This window comes from Ceratotherium simum, chromosome 1 (assembly GCF_057802395.1).
Source record: "Ceratotherium simum simum isolate JZ-2026a chromosome 1, ASM5780239v1, whole genome shotgun sequence".
NCBI classification, from domain to species: Eukaryota; Metazoa; Chordata; class Mammalia; order Perissodactyla; family Rhinocerotidae; genus Ceratotherium; species Ceratotherium simum.
Genome location: NC_141900.1, coordinates 86344879 through 86366220, shown reverse-complemented (window position 1 = coordinate 86366220; position 21342 = coordinate 86344879). Strand labels below are relative to the sequence as shown.

The following is a 21342-nucleotide window of genomic DNA, read 5'->3' as shown; positions in this document are numbered from 1 at the left end:
TATATCGCAAAATATTTATCTGAATCTATTCAGTTCCTAGGTTTTGAAAGCAAGAGTTCAGCTTATTTACATGTGCTTTTGCACAAAAATGGTCTGGAAACAATATGCATTGAACTGTTAGCAGTAATCATCTTTGGGGTGGAATTTTTTTTCTATTTTAACATAACTGTGCTATTTGAATTTCTTACAAAGCACATAAGTACTCTAATCAGAAAACAACACAATAAAAATGTCATTTTTAAAAAAGCAGATTCTGGGAACCTGGCAACCTAAGCAGATACAATACTTCAGTGATTATCCTTAAGTATGTATCCATATTTTTTTGTACATCTGAAAGAATGCTACTGTTGAACCAATTCATAATAACGGAATTGCTAAGTCACAGAGTATGTGAGCATTTTTCATATTCCCAGGCTGCCCTTCAAAGAAATTACACCAATTTTCTTTCCCACCCACATTGCTTTGAAAGGAAGGGGCGGCAGGCGCCATGTCCAGCTGCAAAGGGGGCAAGAAGAAGGCCCTGAAGCAGCCCAAGAAGCAGGCCAAGGAGATGCACGAGGAAGATGAGGCACTCCAACACAAACAGAAGGAGCAGCAGAAGAAACGCAGGGAGCTAAAAGCAACGGCAGTGGGGAAGGGCCCCCTGGCCACAGGAGGAATTAAGAAATCTGGGAAAAAGCAAGCTGTTCCTTGTGCCTGAGGCAATGGCGATGCTTAATTCCATTCTTGTTTAAACATCTGGATTCCCTGCCATAACATCTGTTGCCATCTATAGTTAGAATAAAGTGTTGTCTCGGAGACTGTTGTACATTTAAGAATAAACTTTTGTAAAAAAAAGAAAAATCATATAGTGACTCATCTTCTCTTGAGATCTTCTCACTCAGCCATTTCCACCTTAGCTGTGAGGCCAGAGTAAACCCAGCCCAGAATCCCGCCAATGTTCTTCAGTCTTTATTCTATCCCGAATTCTGTACCACTTGCAATTAAACCAACTCGTTTGGGGAAAATAAAAAAAAAAAGAAAGAAATCGCCTACTTCCCACAGCTTCCCAATACTGGCATCTTCAAACACTGGGCCTACACCAATCTAAAATAAGAAAAAAATTTCATTGTTTTGTTTTGTATTCCTTTAATTATTTGTGAATTTGAGCATCTTTTTATGTATTTATTGATCATTTGGAATTTCTCTTCTGTGAACTTTCTATTCATATATTCTGACCAGTTTTCTACTAACTTCTTTGGCTCTATCTTATTTTTAAAAAATCTTTATATATTGGGGATATTAGGGCTTGCCCTAATTTTGTGTTCCAAAACTTTTCCCAGTTTGTCTTTCCACTTTATTTACTGAGTTGTTGGGTTTTTTTTTCCTCTCTCTCTTTCAATCTCTCTCCAGAAGTTTTGATATTTTTATGCAGTCCAAGCATCAGTCTTTTCCTTTAAGGCTTCTGGATTTTATTTATATTATGCTTGGAAAAGTCTTCCCTACTTTGAGATCAGGAGACTTTTTTTTTTTTATGAGGAACATCAGCCCTGAGCTAACATCCACGCCAATCCTCCTCTTTTTGCTGAGGAAGACCGGCACGGAGCTAACATCTATTGCCAATCCTCCTCCTTTTTTTTTTTTTCCCCAAAGCCCCAGTAGATAGTTGTATGTCATAGCTGCACATCCTTCTAGTTGCTGTATGTGGGACATGGCCTCAGCATGGCCGGAGAAGCGGTGCATCGGTGCGCGCCTGGGATCCGAACCCCGGGCCGCCGGTAGCGGAGCGCACGCCCTTAACCGCTAAGCCACGAGGCTGGCCCCAGGAGACTTTTAACCAGTGCTTTTTTCTAGTTCTTTTATGGTTTCCTTGTTTTATCTTTCAATTTTTTTCCAACTGGAATTAATTTTTACATAAGGAATTTTTACATAATTTTTACTTAAGAAATCATCACCTTTCAGATATATTCTTCAGGAATCTATTTTTCAGCATTTGGATGTGTTCAATTTTGATCTTTTTCCCCCCACAAATGAACAGAGTCAACAGGCTTAAGTCCAAATATGCGATTGATGCTAGAAGGCACCCCTTCCAGCATACGTAATGATTTCCAGCTTTGTCTCAACTAAATTCATAAAATCTACTCTTCTTATCACTAACATCAACACATTCATTTTTCCATGTATACATATCAATGTACAAATAGATGTACAATCACCAACGTACAAAGATATTGATGCCATTGAAACTAAATAATGCAGCCATTTTAAATGTCCATTCATGAACTCAAGTACAAAAATCCAAGTTCTGGGGCTGGCCCCATGGCCTAGTGGTTAAGTTCAGTGTGCTGCACTTCGGCAGCCTGGCTTGGTTCCCAGGCACGGACCTATACCACTCGTTGGTGGCCATGCTGTGGCAGCGACCCACATACAAAACAGAGGAAGATTGGCACAGATGTTAGCTCAGGGCAAATCTTCCTCAGCAAAAAAAAAAAAAAAATCCAAGTTCTGGGAGTTTAGGAGTGTCAATGCATAATGTCCAAAAATTCCAATTATTTGAACATCAAACATATGAAAGGAAGGATTTGGGTTCATCACAATAAGATATGATCAAGGCTACAGCAGGGATCTCAACTGCAGGAACCCAGCTTTCCTAGGAGAGCCACAGAAAATGTTACAGAGAGGTAATCTTTGAGATTGGTCTTAAAATTGAGGAGGTGTTCAACATTTGAAGAGTCCAGCATTTGAAGATTTGGTGACTGGCGTTTCAGGCAGAGGAATCAAGTGAGGGAATGTGGCTAGGCTGAAAGGGCTTCTTAAAGTCCTGATATCATCTTTCTCCACCCCTCAAAGGAGGGAAGGCTCTTATGCCAGACTCAACTCTTACTGATTGTTTATTTGACCTCATTCACAATAAAAGTATTACTCCAATCCTGCACATGCATTTTATACCTTCTTATCTTATCTTTGATTGTGTAATAAAAGGCTTTTCCCTCTTTAAAGGAACTTCAGACAAAAGCAAAGCAGGTCAGGAGATTTTACAGGAGATGGCCAAATGACCTAATTTACTCCTTTATTAGTGTGGTGGCCTGGGGTACCAGGTAGCCTTGGCTTCTCATCCCCAGAAAGCCCCTCCTCACCTGGAGAAGTTGATATTCTCCTTTTTTCAAGGCCTGGACGCTCACCACAGGTCACCTTCTTCTACACCTTCCCAGTTGCACTCCCAGCCTCTTGCCTTCCTCTGTCCAAGCCCCCTACTTCCCTCCTATTCCCAATATACACAAAAGCATTATTATACTGAAAAAAGTATTTTCTTCAATATTATTTAAAAAGTTAATCCTACTTCCTCCACTCCCTAAGCCCCAGGACTCTGCACATTTGAAATTAATTAAAAGATTTTAATACCAGAATTCCCAATTTAGCAGCCATCAGAATATATCCCTGGATCTCCTACATAACTTATGGATTTTCTAAGAAGTGTGCTATGTGTTGTATTCTTTAGGCAGTGGTGTGATGGAGCTGCTCAGACCGGCTTGCCAGAGCCCTCTATCCAACTCAACATTCAGTGATGTCACTTTGGTAGCTTGAAACAAGCAGTATTGGAAGTATTTATATCATGGAAACCAGCAAGTGCTACAAAATCAGAGCTTTTTAACAACGAAAGCAGATTGTTAAACATGTACCAGCACACCACTGCTTTAAGGATTCTTTTGGTAATAGAAACCCACTTGAGCTAGCGTAAGCAAAAAGGGGAATTTATTATAAGAATCTGCTAGTGAAGTGTCATGACACCTATGAGTGGGTAAACAGATGGGCCTTAGGAATTAACTGGAACCAGGAACTGGAAAATCGTCAGGACTTTCCTTCTCATTTCTCTGTCCTTCTCTGTTTCATTCTTTTCTTTCAGTTACAACCTCCTTTCTCTGGTTCCCAATCTACACAGAGGGAAATGTGGACCCTGAAAACCTGCTCTAAGCCCAGTCACCTAGAGAGACTTATCTCTTTCCTGGTCCCAATTCCAAATTCTCACGAGGGGACTCCGATTGGAAGAAAGTCCCACTGAAATCAATGCCTGGATGGGTGAAGGTAGGGTGGGAGCAGGCAAGATCACACTGTACCAACACTCATGAGAATCCAGGAAGAAGAAGCTCCTGGAAAAGGAGAGGGATGAGGGAGTCAACCCAAAAAGGTCCATAACATTTATAAAGATGTTTTCTCAGCTATTAATAGCTCTCACCGTCATCAACACAGGCAAAGCGACAGACCTCATCAAAGGAGTACAGGCACTTTATTCACTATTTATTTAACACCTGAAGCATTATAGAGCACCTTCTAGGGAGAAGGAGCTGCTCTAAAAATTATAGAGAATAAGAAGATGACTAAGACCCTGTATTGGCTGCAAGTAACAGAAAGCCAACTTAAAATGCTTAATAAGGGAAATTTTCTTGCCCAACAAGAAGTCCCAAAGTAGAAGGGTTCCAGAATTTGTTAATTCAGCAGCTCAAAACCTAGTCTTTTGCATATTCTCACTCTGACATGTTCAGACTAATGCCCTTATAGACACAGATAGCCGTTCCAGTTGCAGTCATCATGTGCAGACTTGACATTATCCACCAAACAAAAAGGGACCATTTCTTCCCTGTGCAGGTCTTTTTTAAGACTGAAGAAACTTTCCTCAGCATGCACCTACAGCGAACTTCCCTTTCCAGAATTAGATCACATGCCTTTGCATGAACCACTCAGTGACCAGGGGAACAGCACCACCACGGTTGGCTTAGACCAAGTGGGGTCTAACTCTAAGTCTTGAAAGGAAAGGAGAACAATGGAGCAGAATGGGGATCTGCTAGAATGGAGGGAAAACAATCTACGGAGGCTACCACAGACCCTTTCTGCATCTGAAGGGATGCAATCAGAGAAAGGAGACAAAAAGACTCTGGCCCTAAGTGGCATTTCTCCAAGCCCTTTTGTCTCCGACTCAACTCTCTGACCTGCCAGTCAGTCTTACTAACCCTGGCTGCAAACCCCTCCCCTGGGACCTGGTTTTTATTGCCCCACTGCCCCCTTTTGAGTTATACTAATTAGTAGCAGAGTTGGCTCCCTGCCTGATGCTCTCACTGCTAAATCAAGATTTTGAACACACAAAACTTCATAGTGAGAGAGGGCCCTGATAAAGACAATTACAGACAACAGGCCCCTGCAATAAGGCAGCCTGAGGAACTGCCTGTGAAAGAGGCCAAGCTCAGAAGATAAAGGATAAGAACTAGAAGACAGCATTGCCCAGGATTATAACATTTTTGTTTTTTCTTTAAAAAAAAGTATTTCATGCATTTCCTTTTGTGCACTGAGTGGAAATCTGCAATGAGAAGTAAGTTGTTCAAAAAAGGACAAGTATAACTTTTTACATAATATGTCTTCCCTCTGCCAACTTCTTGAGGCCTAATAACTTCCAGTCTACATACGAAAAAGCTAGTTTTCCGTTTTCATCTGTAGCTTTGTGAAATTTAAAGCGCAGCACTTCTTTACACCAAAAAGTGCCTACAATCTAATATTCACTTGATATGTGATACTAAAAAAACAAAAAGCATTTTCTCCCTTTTGTCTCCCCTACATGTTGGTGCCTGACTTGTGTTTCCCTAACCCTCCCATGCACCTCTGTGACCACATGTTCCTGACAGATAGAGAATATACAGGTGGCCTGGTACTTGGAAACTTGTCAGATGTTATTCAAAGCAATAAAGAACACATCATGCAAGTCTTCGGTATATTGTTACAGGGAAACCCTGTTTAGAATTCACTAATTGGGAATTTGCCATAACTTGAGGAAGGGCTGGCTGAAGTTAACCTTTGTACTATCTATGGAAGAAAAAGAATTCACTGAAGTTCTGAATAGTGTAAACAAGATTGGAAGGCGAATAATTATCTACTTAAAAGAACCAGTTGTTTTGAAAAGCTTTAGAAGTATCCTTTTACATACAAACAGGATAATTATGATTTAAACAAAGGCTGGCCTGTTTCTAAGGCCCCTTTGAAATGTCAATTACAAATTACTCTTGTCTATTCACCAAGGCAAAACCCACCCCTGTGTACCAGGCAACAGTTGGTTAGCTTGCTTCCACTTAGTCTATTGGAAAATAATAAACCTCAAGTTCTTTTAAAGCAGTATAATTTAATTCAAGCTTTTCACTAATCTAGACAGCATGGATTTACTAGTGCGGGTGAGGATTTACTAATTACTAGCATACATAACAATCAGGAATGCATGGAGTGACAACTCTCTTCACTAACTTAGTGGAATAGCTGGCTAATTCAGAAAGTCTACAAAGAAAACTACTCCAGAGCAGTGGCTTTTATTTTTTATCTTGCCATAGTAAGAAACACATTTTGCAATGCAACCCAGTACACACACACAGAAACAAAAACAATACTTACCCTTATGTGCGATACTCTTATTTTCTATTTATTTTTTAATAAATGCTACTCACAACCCACTAAACTGATTCCACAGTCTATTAATGGGTTGCTGTTTTGAAAACACTCCTCTAGAATCTGGTGGGAGATAGCATTCCTTCATGAGAGAAAGGGTGGCTGTGGGGAAGAGCTGTAGCTGCTGTCTGGTTTTCTTCACGGTGTCCTCTCTGCATTCTCCTGCTCTCAAACCCTTGGCCATCAGCCTCACTGCTCTAGTCACTACTGCCTCTTGTTCCTCAACACTCAGTGGGAAGGAAGCTCATTCCTACCCTCACCAGCTCTTCCAGCTAAGTTTCCATTTCCCCCTTTTTTTCAAAAGATCTCCCTGAGTTTCTACCTGATGCACTGGTGAGCTGGCCAGCCTTCACCACTGCAGATGAGGCAAGCAGATGCTGCCAGGCCTCCCCACTCAACAGTGTGAACCCTCTCCAGCTTTACTTAACTGCTCCCATCTCTGCTCCATTTCTGACTCTTGGCCCCATTTTCCATTAACAGTCCTTCTCTGGTCTCTCTGGACTCGGTTTGGTATTTGGTATTTGGTCTCCCAAGTTCTTACCTAATTGCTCTCCATTAAGAACATGGATAATGTATTATCACGGTGAAAACAAAATCTTTGTGGTCAGAAAAGACCAAGACCCAGCTCCCCCACACTCAACAGCTGTATGACCTTGAGTATGTCATTTAATTTCCCTAAGCTTCAGTTTCACCATCCATAAAGTTGGGGAGATACCTTTTTGCAGGCTTGTGACAGGTAAATAATCCTTATAAAATGCTCACTTCAGTGCCTGGCATATGGCAAGCATTCTAAATGTTATCTATTATCAATATTATTATTATTGCTGCTATTATTTTTGGTTTAGATTTAACCTAGTGGCTCATCTCTCCTCCCACGGAAACCACACCACCTGGTCCTCGAGGGCAGATACTGGTTTAGAGTTTGAGACTGTCTACCCGGTAGCCATAGTTCCCAGCTCCCCCATTCTCCAACCCCTCTCCAAACACCTCCTATGTACATATTCTCATTCTTCACCACATCCATCACAGTTGGACCCTTCCCTGCATTCCATAGTTCCTTGAACCAGAATTGTGATGCTTGATATAGGTGGACATTGCCACAGAGGTCAGTTCTAATCATTTAGCTGCATGGATGGGCCACAAATAGGAGGCAAGCCCAAGAATTCCATGCCTGCCCTCAAGTAAGCCACGCAAACAGGTTACAACCTTCTACCATAAAAACCAGAGGCAACCTACTTTATCCCATTCAGCAAGGAGGGATTGAAGCTCAGGGACTCTACCCTGAAAGCTCATACCGCGTTCTGCATAAAAGCAACATCCAGACACAACTAGCGTTTGCAGCCCTAGTTTCACGAACTATCTCGCACCTCACCAGTTCTATACCTAACTCATTCATCCAGTTCCAACGGGCCTGGCCACACTTGTGCCCCTCATCCTACCATGTCCTTGCCTTTGATTCAGTGTTTTTCTCTCCTTGGCTTTGGATATCCTCCCAGCTGTGTTTGGCTCTGTTTTGGGTTCAAAATACTTACAGATTACCCTATTTAATCCTCTCATATTTATAGCCCATGGTTCCTTCTTCCTATAGGCAATCTCCCACCCCCCAACTCTGATCTGTTCTAGCCCATGGATGAGACCATGAAAAGTAGCAGTCTTTGATATAAATGACTCTTCAGATAATAGTGTCACTGGTTTATAGTCTAGATCCACAAGCAAAACATTTGGGGCATGGGCCCTTACTCTAACATCTGGAAAACCGTCATTGTCCCCCTTTCCGTAGTGAGATTACATCTGCTTGGACATCACTTATGGCCATGTGGGAAGTGATGATAACTTACCTTGAAATCAGGATCTTCCATCTTCAGAGAATAATGGCTAAGATCACAGTAATTAAGAGCCCAAACTCTGAAGCCAGACAACTTGGGTATAAATCCTGCCTCTGCAACTTAATACTATATTTTGAGCTTGTTTTTTGGCTTTTTGGTTTTTGTTTGGGTGCTATTTAGATAAACAAGATAACTTAAGCATCTTGATCATATCAAGCTAGAAATATCAGAATAATTCACTAAGTTTTAGATATTGGCCCCTGCCCTGCTTTCTCTGCCTCTGCTTTCCCCAGCTCCTCCCTTTTGCATTCATGAATCCCTTTGTATATTGATTCAACTGCATTATTTAGCTATCACGTTGTCTGGCGCTATGGTGGGTCATAGAGATACAAAGATGACAAATCATGGACTCTACCTTTAAGAGTGGATAAATATATATAGGCAACAGAGAGACTTGCAAACAAATACATTCACTAAAATGTTAAGGGTGCTGGATGCAGGACTTTTCAAGGTTACTGGAGCATAAGGGAGGGCATAGTGAGTTTGCCTGAGGGAACAAAGTAAAACAGGGTGTTAAGGAGTAAGGGAAGTCTTCATGGGAAAGGTTGATGCTTAAGCTGAATCTTGAAGTTGTCCTGTTTTTCACCTGTTCCAATCTGAGGAACAGACCTGTTCTAATCCTGAAGCAATCTGAATAAGACAGTCTCCACAAATAGGTTCAGAAATGTTACCCCAAGTCCTGGATTCTAGTGGCCTACTTGCAATAGTAGGGGATCCCATATTGCCCCCCAGGACTCTTTGCAATCACTTAAAGAAACTGCTGTTATCAGGAGTGACTCCAGAGACCAAAATCATATTTCTGTGGTCTCATTCCCAGTCCCCCTTGGAAGGTTCAGTCCTTAGTATTAGGCTGCAGTCTTTACTATGTGTAGTACCTAAGTCCTTCTCCAAGATTTAAGCCCTTCTTTGAACTCTAGCCCAGTGACCAGAGTCCCTGCTACTTTTCTCGTCCTTGCCAGCCCTCTCCTCTGGGATCTGAGCTTTGTTTTATATCCCAGCTGGAGTTTTGCCATCTATCTGGAGAATGATCTCCAAAATGGCCACCCATCCACCTAGGCCTGCCTGAATTCCCCACTACTAGGGTCCCCACTTAACTGGAAAACCTAGCCCCAACTATGTCTGGATTGAGGCTAACTTGCAACAAAGACTCTCTCTTTGACCAAACTTTAGTCAGGCTCCTCTGAGCCCTTTTCTTGACCAGAACTCGACTTTGGTGCCCATCCTGTCTTTGGCCTGCCCAGTCCAGTTTTAGCAAGAATCCTGCTAAATAGGTTTAGTGAGAGTCCCCCACCCTTGATGTCTGATCACCCTTGATATCTGACCAAGTTCCTCATCCTTCACATTTGATGTATAAATCTTTGGTCTGCCTTTAGCAAGAATCCTGTTAGGTCAGTTTAGCAGGAATCCTCCTACCCTTGATGTCTCCTCTTAGTAATTTTCCATCCACTGACCCCCTCAGCCTGCTCCTTGGGTATAAATCTCTGCTTGTCCTTGCGTATTTGAAGTTGAGCTCTATTTCTCTTCCCTATTGCAACAGATTTAACCTCTATTACAAGACTCTTGAATAAAGTCTTCTTTACCACTTTAATAAGTCAGAATAATTTTTTCTTTAACATTTGCCATGCCCTTTGGACAATCACCATGGACAGCCCATGGCCCAGCTGCCCCTCTGGGTCATGCTGCCTCAGCTCCTTGGTCTACTGGAGGAATCAGATCTTATTTCAGGCTCTTGAGCTCCTCTTCCTCTCTTCCTCACACCTGTGCAGGAACACAGCTCAGGTAAGAGTCACCTGAAAATATGGACCTGGAGAATATGGGCCAATTCTATTCCAACCAACTTTGCCTAATTCATTCAGTCAGATAATCAAAACATATGAATGAATTTAAATGGTTTCTGAACATAAATATATTTTCAAAGAGCTTCCTTATTTGTATTACATACATAAACAAAATACACTCAAGACATAAAATATCTGTCTTGTGTTCTTTTGAATAAAAAATCATAGTGGATGCAGATCTTTGATGTTCCAATTGTGCCATAAACAAATTCACTGGCCTGTTTTGGGACAAAGAATTATCTGAAATTTTACCTCTTGGGTTCCAAGTATGTTTTTGTTGTTAGTGTAGAGACTTTACTGTAAAAGCCTCCTCACCTAGAACTCTGGCGATTTTTCGTGCTTTATTCATTTCTTTCATTTGGCTTCAAGTAAGGTAAGGACTTGATAAAATTCAAAATTTACTGAATTTTGTGTTAATGTCAGGTGAAGAATTTTCCTCTTGAATATCTCCCTTCATTGGGGTTGCTACTGAGGTGTTTTGAAGGAAATGGCGTGTCAACCACTCATTGGTTCTCAGGGCTTTGCAGTGGAGGCAGGGCCTTTCCCTGATCTGGTAACTTCCCACGTTCTTTTGCCTCTGAGCTATTTTTCTCTTCTTAATACTGGTTGGTGATGGATGGTGTTCACTTTCACTCTCCTTCCATGAGGAGGCTCCTGAGTTAGATTCTTCACTGTCAGACTCCGTAGTATCACTGTCACGCTGGGTCTGATTCATCTGGCTGAATTGAGAATGGAGCCTGGCTCGTCTTTGTTCAAGATAGGCGTTGACCAAAGCCAGTTCTGACTCAGTTACAGGGGTAAATTGGCTCTGCTTTGGTTTTTTCATCGTTTGTAAAGAGTCCCAGGTACCATCTTTGCTTTGCCGCTTATAGGAAGTATCTTTGCTTGCTAATAACAAACAAAACAAATCAACAAGTTAGGCACATTGTTGGTTAACATAACTTCGTAATACCTAAGGAAGCCTGTGGCATGTGCAGCTCACTTTTAGTTGCCATTTGCCAAGCCACCACTTTTCTCCACTCATTTTGCAAGTTTTGGCAGCTGACTGCATTTTTCAGTACCATACCAAATCTCCTACAGGCCAAAAGGGTCAAATAGATGCTTAACATATTACTTTTGAAGTTCTGTGGACCTCTGATATAAGATCAAGGGAAAGGTCTCTAAACTTTTCCAGAGAAGAACACTTTTTTCCTTTGCCTTGAAGTCTTAAAGGTTCAAGTGTGTATATGAATGTGATTTGGGTAGCAGGAAACTAAAGAGGATCTCTTCTTTATACAGTGGTGTGCTGGAGTTGGCTCATACCAGCCAACTCACAAGAACTGATTGTTGAACTTTTCAGGAATTTTGCAAAATTGTTGTTAAACACAGCCATTAGTAAAAATTAAATTATACAGACATACCATTAAATCAGTTTATTACAAATAAACACTCAAAACCCATTACTTCTTAATTATTTTACATTTGTTATTATGTATGCTCTTAAAGCTATTTATGTCTGTTGTATTTAGATATTAGAAATACTATGTAATGATGTGCTATTGTGCATCTCTTCTCAACTCCATATTCAGTGACATCATGTTGGTCACTTGAAATCAGTTTTCACGACATAAAAATGAACAAACACTAAAAATCAAGGCTTGGTTTATGGTTTTGCTGATTATCTAGGCTTAAGAAAGTGATGGAGAACATGTTACTAACACAGATTACATTTAAAAGTGCCATGCCTGTAGCCACTACATTGTGAATAGCACCCAAAAATGACGAAATATATTTCCACAGTGTTCTAAAACTATTATCCAGTTCAGCAAAGAAGTCACCCATGACACTGACAACCAAGTCAAGTTCCAACGTACATCTTCCTGTTTCATCTTAATCCTTAACTTAAGGAAAACAGTATTCACTTTGGACCTACACTTACTTGTTCATCAATTGCTGCTATAGGTTGGCTAAGGATGCAAGGGTCTGGCAAAAATCAAGGAAAGTATTTTGTGAGAATCAGCAGTCTATATGGAATTTACCATAAAGAGCATTATATAGTTTATTATTTGTAAACTGTGTGATATACATTCTTTATATCAGTAAAAATTTTTTAAAAACATGTATACACACATACACACATATTTTTGGAGAGCCAGTTGTTAAACATTTACCAGTACACCACTGCTTGTAGGTCATTGAAACAGATGTCTTATAGAGCTTATAATCCTAGTAGTAACACCAACAATAAAGATGTGTGAAGGCAAGCTGTGTGAAGTGAGAATGCTGAAAAATGAAGAGAGCTTGAGCTTTACCTACCAGTGATTTATGGCCTCTAGTGGCTCTGCTAAAGCAGCTAAGCTGTCCGCCTGTACTAAGGCAAGGAGCTCATCCAATGGGCCACCACAGGCTGGGGGAGCCCTATAACACTCTTGGCTGTTCACCTCTGTAGTTTGCTTTCCACACTCAGTATATATTTCTCATCATAGTCCAATACCGAAAATGCACTTGCCCTCACCTTTACTTATTGAAGTGCTTGTCCCACTATCTTCATCCTTTTTCTTCTCAGACATCTGTTTCAGAAATATAGATTAGTAATAATGAACTCGGTTGTTTTTCACTCATATTTACTTGTTAAGAAACACTATTGCCCTAGGCCCTTTGACAATGTCTAATTTTAAACATTCAATGCAGTTCAATAAATACTTACTGAGTTCCTATTATGGTGATCCTACTGCTGCTGCGTATCAGGAAAACCAGGCTTTGATAGCAGAATATACCAAAATGTTTTAAACTAAGCAGAATGGAACAAAGACTTGAGAGAAAATAATACTGATAAGGAGCTATAGGTTATAAAGTTTTCCTGTACTCACTTAACAATATAGAGTGATAATAATTTAAACATCATTTAAGGGCCGGCCCCGTGGCTTAGCAGTTAAGTGCGCACGCTCCACTGCTGGCGCCCCGGGTTCAGATCCCTGGCGCACATCCACGCACCGCTTCTCCGGCCATGCTGAGGCGCGTCCCACATACAGCAACTAGAAGGATGTGCAGCTATAACATACAACTATCTACTGGGGCTTTGGGGAAAAAAAAAAATAAATAAATAAAAACTAAAAAAAAATTTAAATATCATTTAATAACAGATTTGATAGTACTAGGATTACTTTTACTTTTTACAAGACATTTTATCAGGTCACATTATTGATAATTCTTTAAGATCTTTACCTGAATTCATAGACTTAATATCTCCTAAATCCTTCAGAAACTTTCCTCCAAAATGCAACCAAGATATATTATCTATGAATATGGCAACCAGAATAAATGGATTTCTTTGAATAGTTCTAATTTCAAATATTCTGCCCCAATATTCCATAAATATATTTGTCCCACTTTTCAGATCAGTGTCCCACTTTTTGATGCTGACAAGGGTGTTGCCAAAAGATACAAATATAAAGCAACTCTTTCAGAATGTATCAAAAATTTTTGAAATACAACACTTTTGACACATAATAATTCTTCTGGGAAACTATCACCAGGAAATAACCCCCAAAAGAGAGAAAGCTTCGTGTATAGAAATACTCATCACAGTGTAATTAGGATAATATAAAATACAAAAATCAAAAGTAGGTAATGGTTAAATAAATTATGGTACAATCATACAATCATATAATATTTAGTTGTAAAAATTATTATAATAAAAGTATGTCATAATATGAGGAAATAAATGTTATAATATTAAGTTAAAAATCATGATGCAAATTTGTATATGCAGTAGGATCACAAGCTACCTAAAAATATGAAAATAAAAAAGACTGTAAGAGATGTACGCAAGTGTTGGCAATTGTCGCCTTTGAGTAGTGAAACTGATTTTTTTTGTCCTTCTGATTTTTCAAATTCTCTACAATTAGGGGGAAAAAATGAATTTATGTAGAAAGTCAAACTTACTTTGGGTTGAAAACTGCCATACTTGGGTATTCATAACTTCAATCTAAGATCCTTGGCCCATTTCTTTTTTAATATCTGATCTCTACAATGGTAGGAAAGTTTCTTTAACAAGGTACCTCTTTGCTTTTTGGGTAACTGCAACCATTCTCTGAAAACTTTAAGAGTAGAATCCTCTTTTAAGATACCTCTTTTTTCAAAAAAATGGGGGGGCCTTATTTTAAATTTAATACGTATAGAGATGATTATTAAAAGATTAGAAGTTTATAAACCTAAAAGTTAATTGTAGTTGGTTATTTCTATGTAATCTGGAGTGGTTTTTATTTATTTTTTTCTACTTTCCTATAATTTCCACATTTTCTATAATGGGTACTTTTGTAATGGAGGAGGGGAAGTGTTTAAAAACACTTATTAGGTTTATATCATTTTCACAGAAAGCCTCCATATTTGACTTGATGTCAAATCAAAATATAATCATAAAGTCAAAAGAAAGATTCTGCATCAAGCTAAGTGGAATCATATGAACTGTGGTTACCAAAAGCATCTTATTAACTGTCTTTGTGTGTGACTCAGTGAGTGAAAACAGCAGCAGTGCCTGCCTAAAACGTGGAGAGATCTGGGCTATGGCTCTGCCTTTCTGCCACTAACCAACTCTGTGATTTTATCAAGCCACTTAACACCTCTAAGTTCAGTTTCCACATATGCAAAATGCGGTGCTTGGACTGGTTTTGTTTGGAAAAATTCCAACACAAGCAATCTGAATAAACACTAAACAAACATAGAAACTAAATATAGTATATATAGTTTCTGAAAGCAAAAGGGCAAATGCATCTTAAAGAGTGGCAAATCCAGAGGAAATCAATGTGTTTCATGTTTGAGGATAATTACCACCACATTTCCATCAGGCTTTTACCATTACTTCAAAGTTTGTAAATAAAGGCTCATAGTTTAGCAGAGAAAATGAAGTTCAAAGTGAAGGAAAACTTCCATCCTCCTTGACTAGCTCTCATATGGTTCTCAGATTTCAATTCTGTGACCCTTCAGAAGAAGCAGTTCAACTGATTGTAGCTGCTATAAGGGTACAAAGTGAAAGACGAAACCTCTAAGGTAATTTAGGTTTTAATCAGCACGGAATAGATTTAATTCGACATTTCAACTGTGCTTTGAAGCAAACAAATGATATTGCAGGAAACCTGGGTCTACTCCCCCCCTTTGTCACTAACCACTTGAATGACATTGGACAAGTCATTTAATTTCTTTGGGCCTTATCAATAAAACAAAAGGAGAGATACTGATATCTTACTTGCCTACAAATAGGAGGCTGGACCATATGCTCTCTTGAGGTCCTTAAAGCTCAGGGTTCTGTGACTCCAAAGAGCTGATGCAAGCAAGGCAGCAAAGGAATAGCTTAGACCTCTTCAGAGGTCTTCATGATGAAATTGCCAGGAATCAATTTCAATTTTTTGTTAATTTTCTAAAGTAGCTTTTCTTGCCAGGCCAGACAAATTCAATATACTTAGCTAGGGAGTCTAAGACATGTATAACCTATCACTATTCTAAATCTCCTTTTGGCAAAGTATCTACCTTAAGAAGCATTTAGACTTGAGATGAAACTTCTTAGGGGGAGGAGGTGGTGAGGGGAAGAGTCTTTGATTATTATAATGGAATCCAGCTGGCATAGACATAAGACACCTCCTCCTCTCCATCTAGAGCTGATATAGCACACAGTCTAGCTGACCATGGCCAGCCCAGCACTCTGGCTGTAATGCTAAATGATTTGATTTAATCAGCAGGTGGTTTGATTAATCAGCAGGCTGGTGTTAATGGCCAGGAAGGATTCCATGTCAGCGATTTATAAGCTCTCAGTTACTCATAATATGTTGGAGCATCACAGACCTGATAAAGTGGGCTATCCCATTCCTAAGAGGATGGCATTTTCTTCTGCTGGTAGGTGGTCTGGAGTGATGACTTCAGTTCTGTTTAGCTCTGCCTCTTATTCTATGCGGAGAGTGTACTGCTTCATTCTAAAAACCCCCAAATCCTACAACATGTATCCTATAAATACGACAACTTCTGTATCTTTAATTAGAATTACGTGGCTACAAAAGGAATTTGGAGGTCATTAACCAGTAGGGAAGTATATTCCAGCATTACATAGCATATGGACAAACTGCAACCAACCTAAATGTCTCAAAATTGCAGATTTACTATGGTGCAACCACAAGACAAAATTATACAGTCATTAAGAGTGTTGCTATGTGAATACAATTTGAGGAAGTGTTACAATATAATATTAAGTTTAAAAAAAGCAGAATGTGAAAATATATACAATATAACGCCAACCATGTAAGATCAAAGAGATGGAGAGATGGAGAGAGAGAAAGAAAAAAACTAGAAGAACATATTCCAAAATGTTAACAGTGGTTATCTCTAGGAAATAGGATTACAGTAGTTTAAATTTTCTTCTTCAACCTTTTCTATATTCTTGGATTCTCTAGAATGAGACTGCATTATTTTTAAAACTAGAAAACAAACTTTTAAAAAGTAGTTTCATCCAAGTAAAGTGAGCTTATTTTATGGAAAATCTCCTAGTATACAGTAAATATATTACTTAAAATGAAAAAGGATATCCTACCCAGACAGAAGCCCGAGAGAAGAACATCAGGACCAATATAATGACAAAATACCAAAGTAGGAAGCTCCCTATTGTCCCACAAGAGTCATCCTTCCGGCATTCATAATCTTGATTTGGAATGGTAAAGCTTAAAGGTATGGGGGGAGGATCCACCTCCCAAAATAGGGAAAAAAGGTCTCCCATGATGACTTCTTGCTTCGAAAATAAAACATACTCAAAGTGATGAAGGTGACTGGGAAGTACTCTCTTTGTGTGTATGACAACTTCCTTGGCAACCTATTATGACATATACTTTAGCAACTGTGACAGGAACTGACGAAGTCTTCTTGGATTTCTAAGTTTTTGGAAGATTTATTTAACTTACTTCTATGAAAGTTTATAGTATTTCCTCCGTACCTTAATATGGTGCATTCTGCCTTATCTTTTTTTCATGAAACTTGAGACACTGTATTTTCTTTAAATACAATATTTTAATGTCTTTAAAATCTAAGTCCCTGCGGTATCTATTCATCTTTTTTCAGTCTCTTTTACATGTATCATATCGTTGTAAATTAACATACACAGTTCTAATGTGTTACAGACTGAATTATGTTCCCCATAATTCATATGTTGAAGCCCTAACCCCCAATTTGACAATAACCGCAGATAGGGCCTTTAAAGAGGTAATTAAGGTTAAATGAGGTCATAGAATGGAGCCCTAATCCAATATGACTGGTGTCCTTACAAGAAGAGGAAGAGACATCAGGGGTGTGTGAGCACAGAAAAAAAAAGGCCAAGTGAGTACACATGGAGAAGGCAGCCACCTGCATGTCAAAGGAGACGAGCCTCAGAAGAAGCCAATCTTGCTGGCACCTTGATCTTAAGACTTGCAACCTCCAAAACTGTTTAAAAATTAATCTCTGTTGTTTAAGCCACCCTGTCTGTGGTATTTTGTTAAGGCAACCCTAGCAAACTAATACATAATGCCAACGATATCTCTAATTTGGGTAGTAGTAGTGTTCCTTTTTAAGCCTCTAATAAATGCACAGTAATTTACAGATTACATTAGAAGAGAAAATATAGACGTGTCTGTTGTGAATTAATCAGATGTATACAATATCTTCCCAGGAAAGAGTCAGATACCGGGTGGAGAGGAACCTGGTATTCTAATTTTGACTGAACATTGAACCCTTTCACTTGGAACAATTTTCAAATTAGTTTATCTCTAAATGCAAAACACCATTGCTGCCAAGGCAATTTAAAAATTACAAAATCCCACTTTAAAAAAATCTGTTAGATCTTTAAGAGCATAGCATACCTGCAGATTTTCATTATCATGCAACACCACAAGCAAACTTCACTTTCTTCTATTTGACCGTAGGCCCATTTTAGGGAAATTTTAGGCCATTGGGACAGACATGATGTAACAACCCACTAGCTTATTGTGACATGGCAGATGTTTTTATTAGGGGCACACTTGTCCACATCCCCAAGGGCAAGTCCGCAGGCCCTACGCCTCCTGGCCCTTGGCCCTCTGCCTTAGACCCTCGTCGCCTCCCCCAGAAGTTCGAGGGGAGCCTAGGCTGGGTGTGTCGCGCCTCCTCGGGGCTCACGGCGCCCCACCTGCCTCCCCTAGCGCACCTGCCGGCCACCCTCGAGCTGAGCTCCCCCAGACAATAACCAGGGAGCTCTACTTTCACATCCCCGCGTGTGGCTCAGTGGCACACTGTAGGCGTTTTTATTTGTTAAATAAAACCAAACTCAACTCCCTGATGTACCTTTTCCTGAGGATTAGTTCTTCCAAAGCATATGCAGGAAAAGTAAAAAAAAAATTTTTTTTTAACCTCAAAACCACTAGCAACTTCGACAACGAAACACATTTTGGTTTTTCTTGTTACTGCTGCACCCTTATTACCAAGATATTTAAGAATTTACATCGGGTCAGGACATCTGTTTTTTTGTTTCTCTCTTGTTTACCACAGAGATGCGAGAAATGCTTTGTCATTGCTGAGAGTATCTGGACACACGGCCACGTACTCTGTATCCTACTATTAGCCGCCCTGCTTAATAAAATCTGCTTAAAAATATGAGTCCATAAATGCCCTAGGAAAGCTAAAATTATATTAACATATAGAAAGTCGGCTTGTTATAGTTATTACTTTTTACTGCAGGTTCAGAACCTGGTCTGAATTTTTGCTGCACAGCTTTCTCCACGCAGCTGAGTGGGAGCCACAAATCCGCCAACCGTTTCCTTGGTAACGTTCCTAGACTCCGTCCACCCTGCCCCCAGCCCCCAAATTTCTCGCGAGAAGAGACAGTCCTGTTCTTCCGGTAACTGTAGACCCGCGAGCCGGTTGCCTTCGCTTTAGCGCTTGGCTTTGCGCATGTGCAGTAAAGAGTGGCGCGAGGCTGCGGCTTCCGGCCGAAGAACATGGTGCGTTTTCGGGGTCGTTTTTGTGCTTCCTGGACGCGGAGTCCACGCGAGCCGTGGGAGTTCCGCGCTTGCGGATCTGCGGAGGTTTCAGCCCAAGGGGGATGTGGTCACGAGTCCCAGTACGCGTAGTGAGGGAGGAAAGAAGCAATAGGGGTTGCTAAAGTTTGAGCTAGGAGAGCCAGGGAGGGAAGCTCTCCGGACAGGGGAGTTTTGACTCGGGGGCTGGGTGGCGGGAAGAGTAGTGCTCTGTTCTCCATGGGATACAACTCCCTGTGGCTGGAACAGGTCTTACACGTGTCTGCAAGAGCTGAGGCTTAGCAAAACAAAGGAAATATAAATCCAGGAGTGGACCAAAACTAAATGCACATTGTTCCCACTCGCTCTCATACCCTTTACATCATGAGTACTCGCCCTTCTAAAATTTAAATCCTTAAACTTTCTCAGCAACACAAAACAGAGATTTCTGGTGAGCGAGCTGAGCGCAGAGTGCAGAGTTGTTTAAGATCGCAGGCAGTTAATGGCTTCTGCATGAGGATGTTGGAGGAGTCTTTAATGGCTTTTAACTTATATGGAATATTTTCTCCCCAAACCTGGTATTTTGAGTTTGTTAAATTACCCTTTGGGCTAGTCCTTGTGACATATTCCAAAAACAATGCAGAGCAATAGCAGACATAATCACCCACCCTTACATTACAAAATAAGACATTTTTACTTATTGGAAGTATTAAATTGTTCTCTGAAGTGAGCAGCTGCTAGTTCTCTGTTGATTACAGTATGGTGCCAATGAAGTGATAATTTAAGCTTCCCTTTTCATGTGCTACTATTGAAATGTAAAAATTTTGGAAAGACATTTTATTTTTTTTTTTTAGATTTTATTTATTCATTTTTTTCCCCCCAAAGCCCCAGTAGATAGTTGTATGTCATAGGTTCACATCCTGCTAGTTGCTGTACGTGGGACTTGGCCTCTGGTTGGACGGAGAAGTGGTGCCTTGGGGCGTGCCTGAGATCCGAACCCGGGCCGCCAGCATCAGAGCGCGCGCACTTAACCGCCGAGCCACGGAGCCAGCCCTGGAAAGACATTTTAAAGATGAGGAAAAGTGTGTGCAGTTGTTAGTTACCATTATAAAGGACACCAATTTGATTTCTTAAATGGAGAAGTAGTTTCTTTTGATTAATTCTTGTGCTTTTTGTTTTTTGAATAGATGCAAGGGGACCCAAACCCTAGTGCTTCCCTTATTGACAGAACCATCAAGATGAGAAAAGAAGCAGAAGCTAGGAAAGTGGTTTTAGCCTGGGGACTCCTAAATGTATCTATGGCTGGAATGATATATACTGAAATGTAAGTTAATTAGCCAAAAAAAAAGTAAAACTTTAAGAGGCTAATGGTCGGTTCTACAGGTTTGTGTGTGTTTGTTTTGATTTTTGGTGTTGTTTTTTTAAGATATTGAAAAGCTTTTCTAACTTTTTTAGGACTGGAAAATTGATTAGTTCATATTATAATGTGACATACTGGCCTCTCTGGTATATTGGTAAGTAATTAATTTTCACGGTGATTTAGATTTACTACCAATGAAAAACTGCATTCATGTTTAATTCAACTTAGTATTCATTCCTTCAGTCAATAAATATTTGAATGCCTACTATGTTCCGAAATTCAACTTAGTATTCATTCCTTCAGTCAACAAATATTTGAATGCCTACTATGTTCCGAAAACTGGGAATGCAGCAGGAAGGGAACGAGGTCCCTGCCCTCATGGAAGAAACATTTTAGTAGAGGAGACAATCAAATTAATAAACAGTATAATTCTAGGTAATTATGAGTGCTGTGAAGAAAAATAAAGTTTGGAGGTGGTGAGATTTATATTTGTTACTCTCCCTGAAATGCCTTTCCTACTTTTCTACCTTTTCACCTTTGAAGACCAACCAGATTTCTACTCCATTGATGCTTTTCTCAGTTTCCTCGTTCCTTCCTGTTCTCTGCTTCTGTCTGCTCTTCAGTAGTCCTTGGGTATAAAGAGTCCTTATGGCCATTAAAGTAAGTTCCATAGTCTATACACATTCATCCAAAGGCTGTGACAGGGAGGTGGTATGGCAGTGGAAGAACAAGAGGTTTGGAAGCTGCATACGTAAGTCAGAATCACAGCTTCAATACCTGGCCGTGTGCTCTTGCAGAACTCAATGGACTTCTCT

At 40.0% G+C, this 21342-nt stretch overlaps 2 protein-coding genes and 1 pseudogene across 4 annotated transcripts in view; 2 read left to right on the top strand and 1 right to left on the bottom strand.

The window, feature by feature from the left end:
• The first annotated feature begins 487 nt into the window (after positions 1-487).
• LOC147918271 (translation machinery-associated protein 7B pseudogene) lies at positions 488-700 on the top strand (annotated as a pseudogene).
• Positions 701-10494: 9794 nt separating this feature from the next.
• Positions 10495-16922, bottom strand: SSMEM1 (serine rich single-pass membrane protein 1). The gene is made up of 3 exons (XM_004418684.3): positions 16740-16922; positions 12678-12732; positions 10495-11071 (listed from the first exon to the last, which is right to left on the bottom strand). Exons 1-3 carry the CDS (start codon positions 16920-16922, stop codon positions 10575-10577), a joined length of 735 nt encoding a protein of 244 aa, XP_004418741.1. The 3' UTR covers positions 10495-10574.
• Positions 16923-19062: 2140 nt separating this feature from the next.
• Positions 19063-21342, top strand: part of TMEM209 (transmembrane protein 209) — a 33827-nt gene continuing 31547 nt past the window's right edge. Inside the window, exons 1-3 of one of the 3 annotated variants that reach the window (XM_004418685.3) lie at positions 19063-19152; positions 20355-20491; positions 20623-20681. In XM_004418685.3, the coding sequence (XP_004418742.1) occupies positions 19150-19152; positions 20355-20491; positions 20623-20681 (199 nt within the window). In that variant the 5' untranslated portion in view covers positions 19063-19149. Of the gene's footprint in view, positions 19153-20043; positions 20250-20354; positions 20492-20622; positions 20682-21342 lie in introns of those variants that run through there. The other 2 variants (XM_087430680.1, XM_087430685.1) reach the window with 2 other exon arrangements.

Bases quoted from the DNA above. Each gene is read 5' to 3' on its own strand.
- SSMEM1 (XM_004418684.3), bottom strand. From the start codon at position 16,922: ATGGGAGACCTTTTTTCCCTATTTTGGGAGGTGGATCCTCCCCCCATA. The intron at 12,733-16,739 runs GTAGGATATCCT...TTTCTGAAACAG, and splicing joins TCTCTCGGGCTTCTGTCTGG to ATGTCTGAGAAGAAAAAGGA. The intron at 11,072-12,677 runs GTGAGGGCAAGT...GTTTGTTATTAG, and splicing joins AAGCACTTCAATAAGTAAAG to CAAGCAAAGATACTTCCTAT.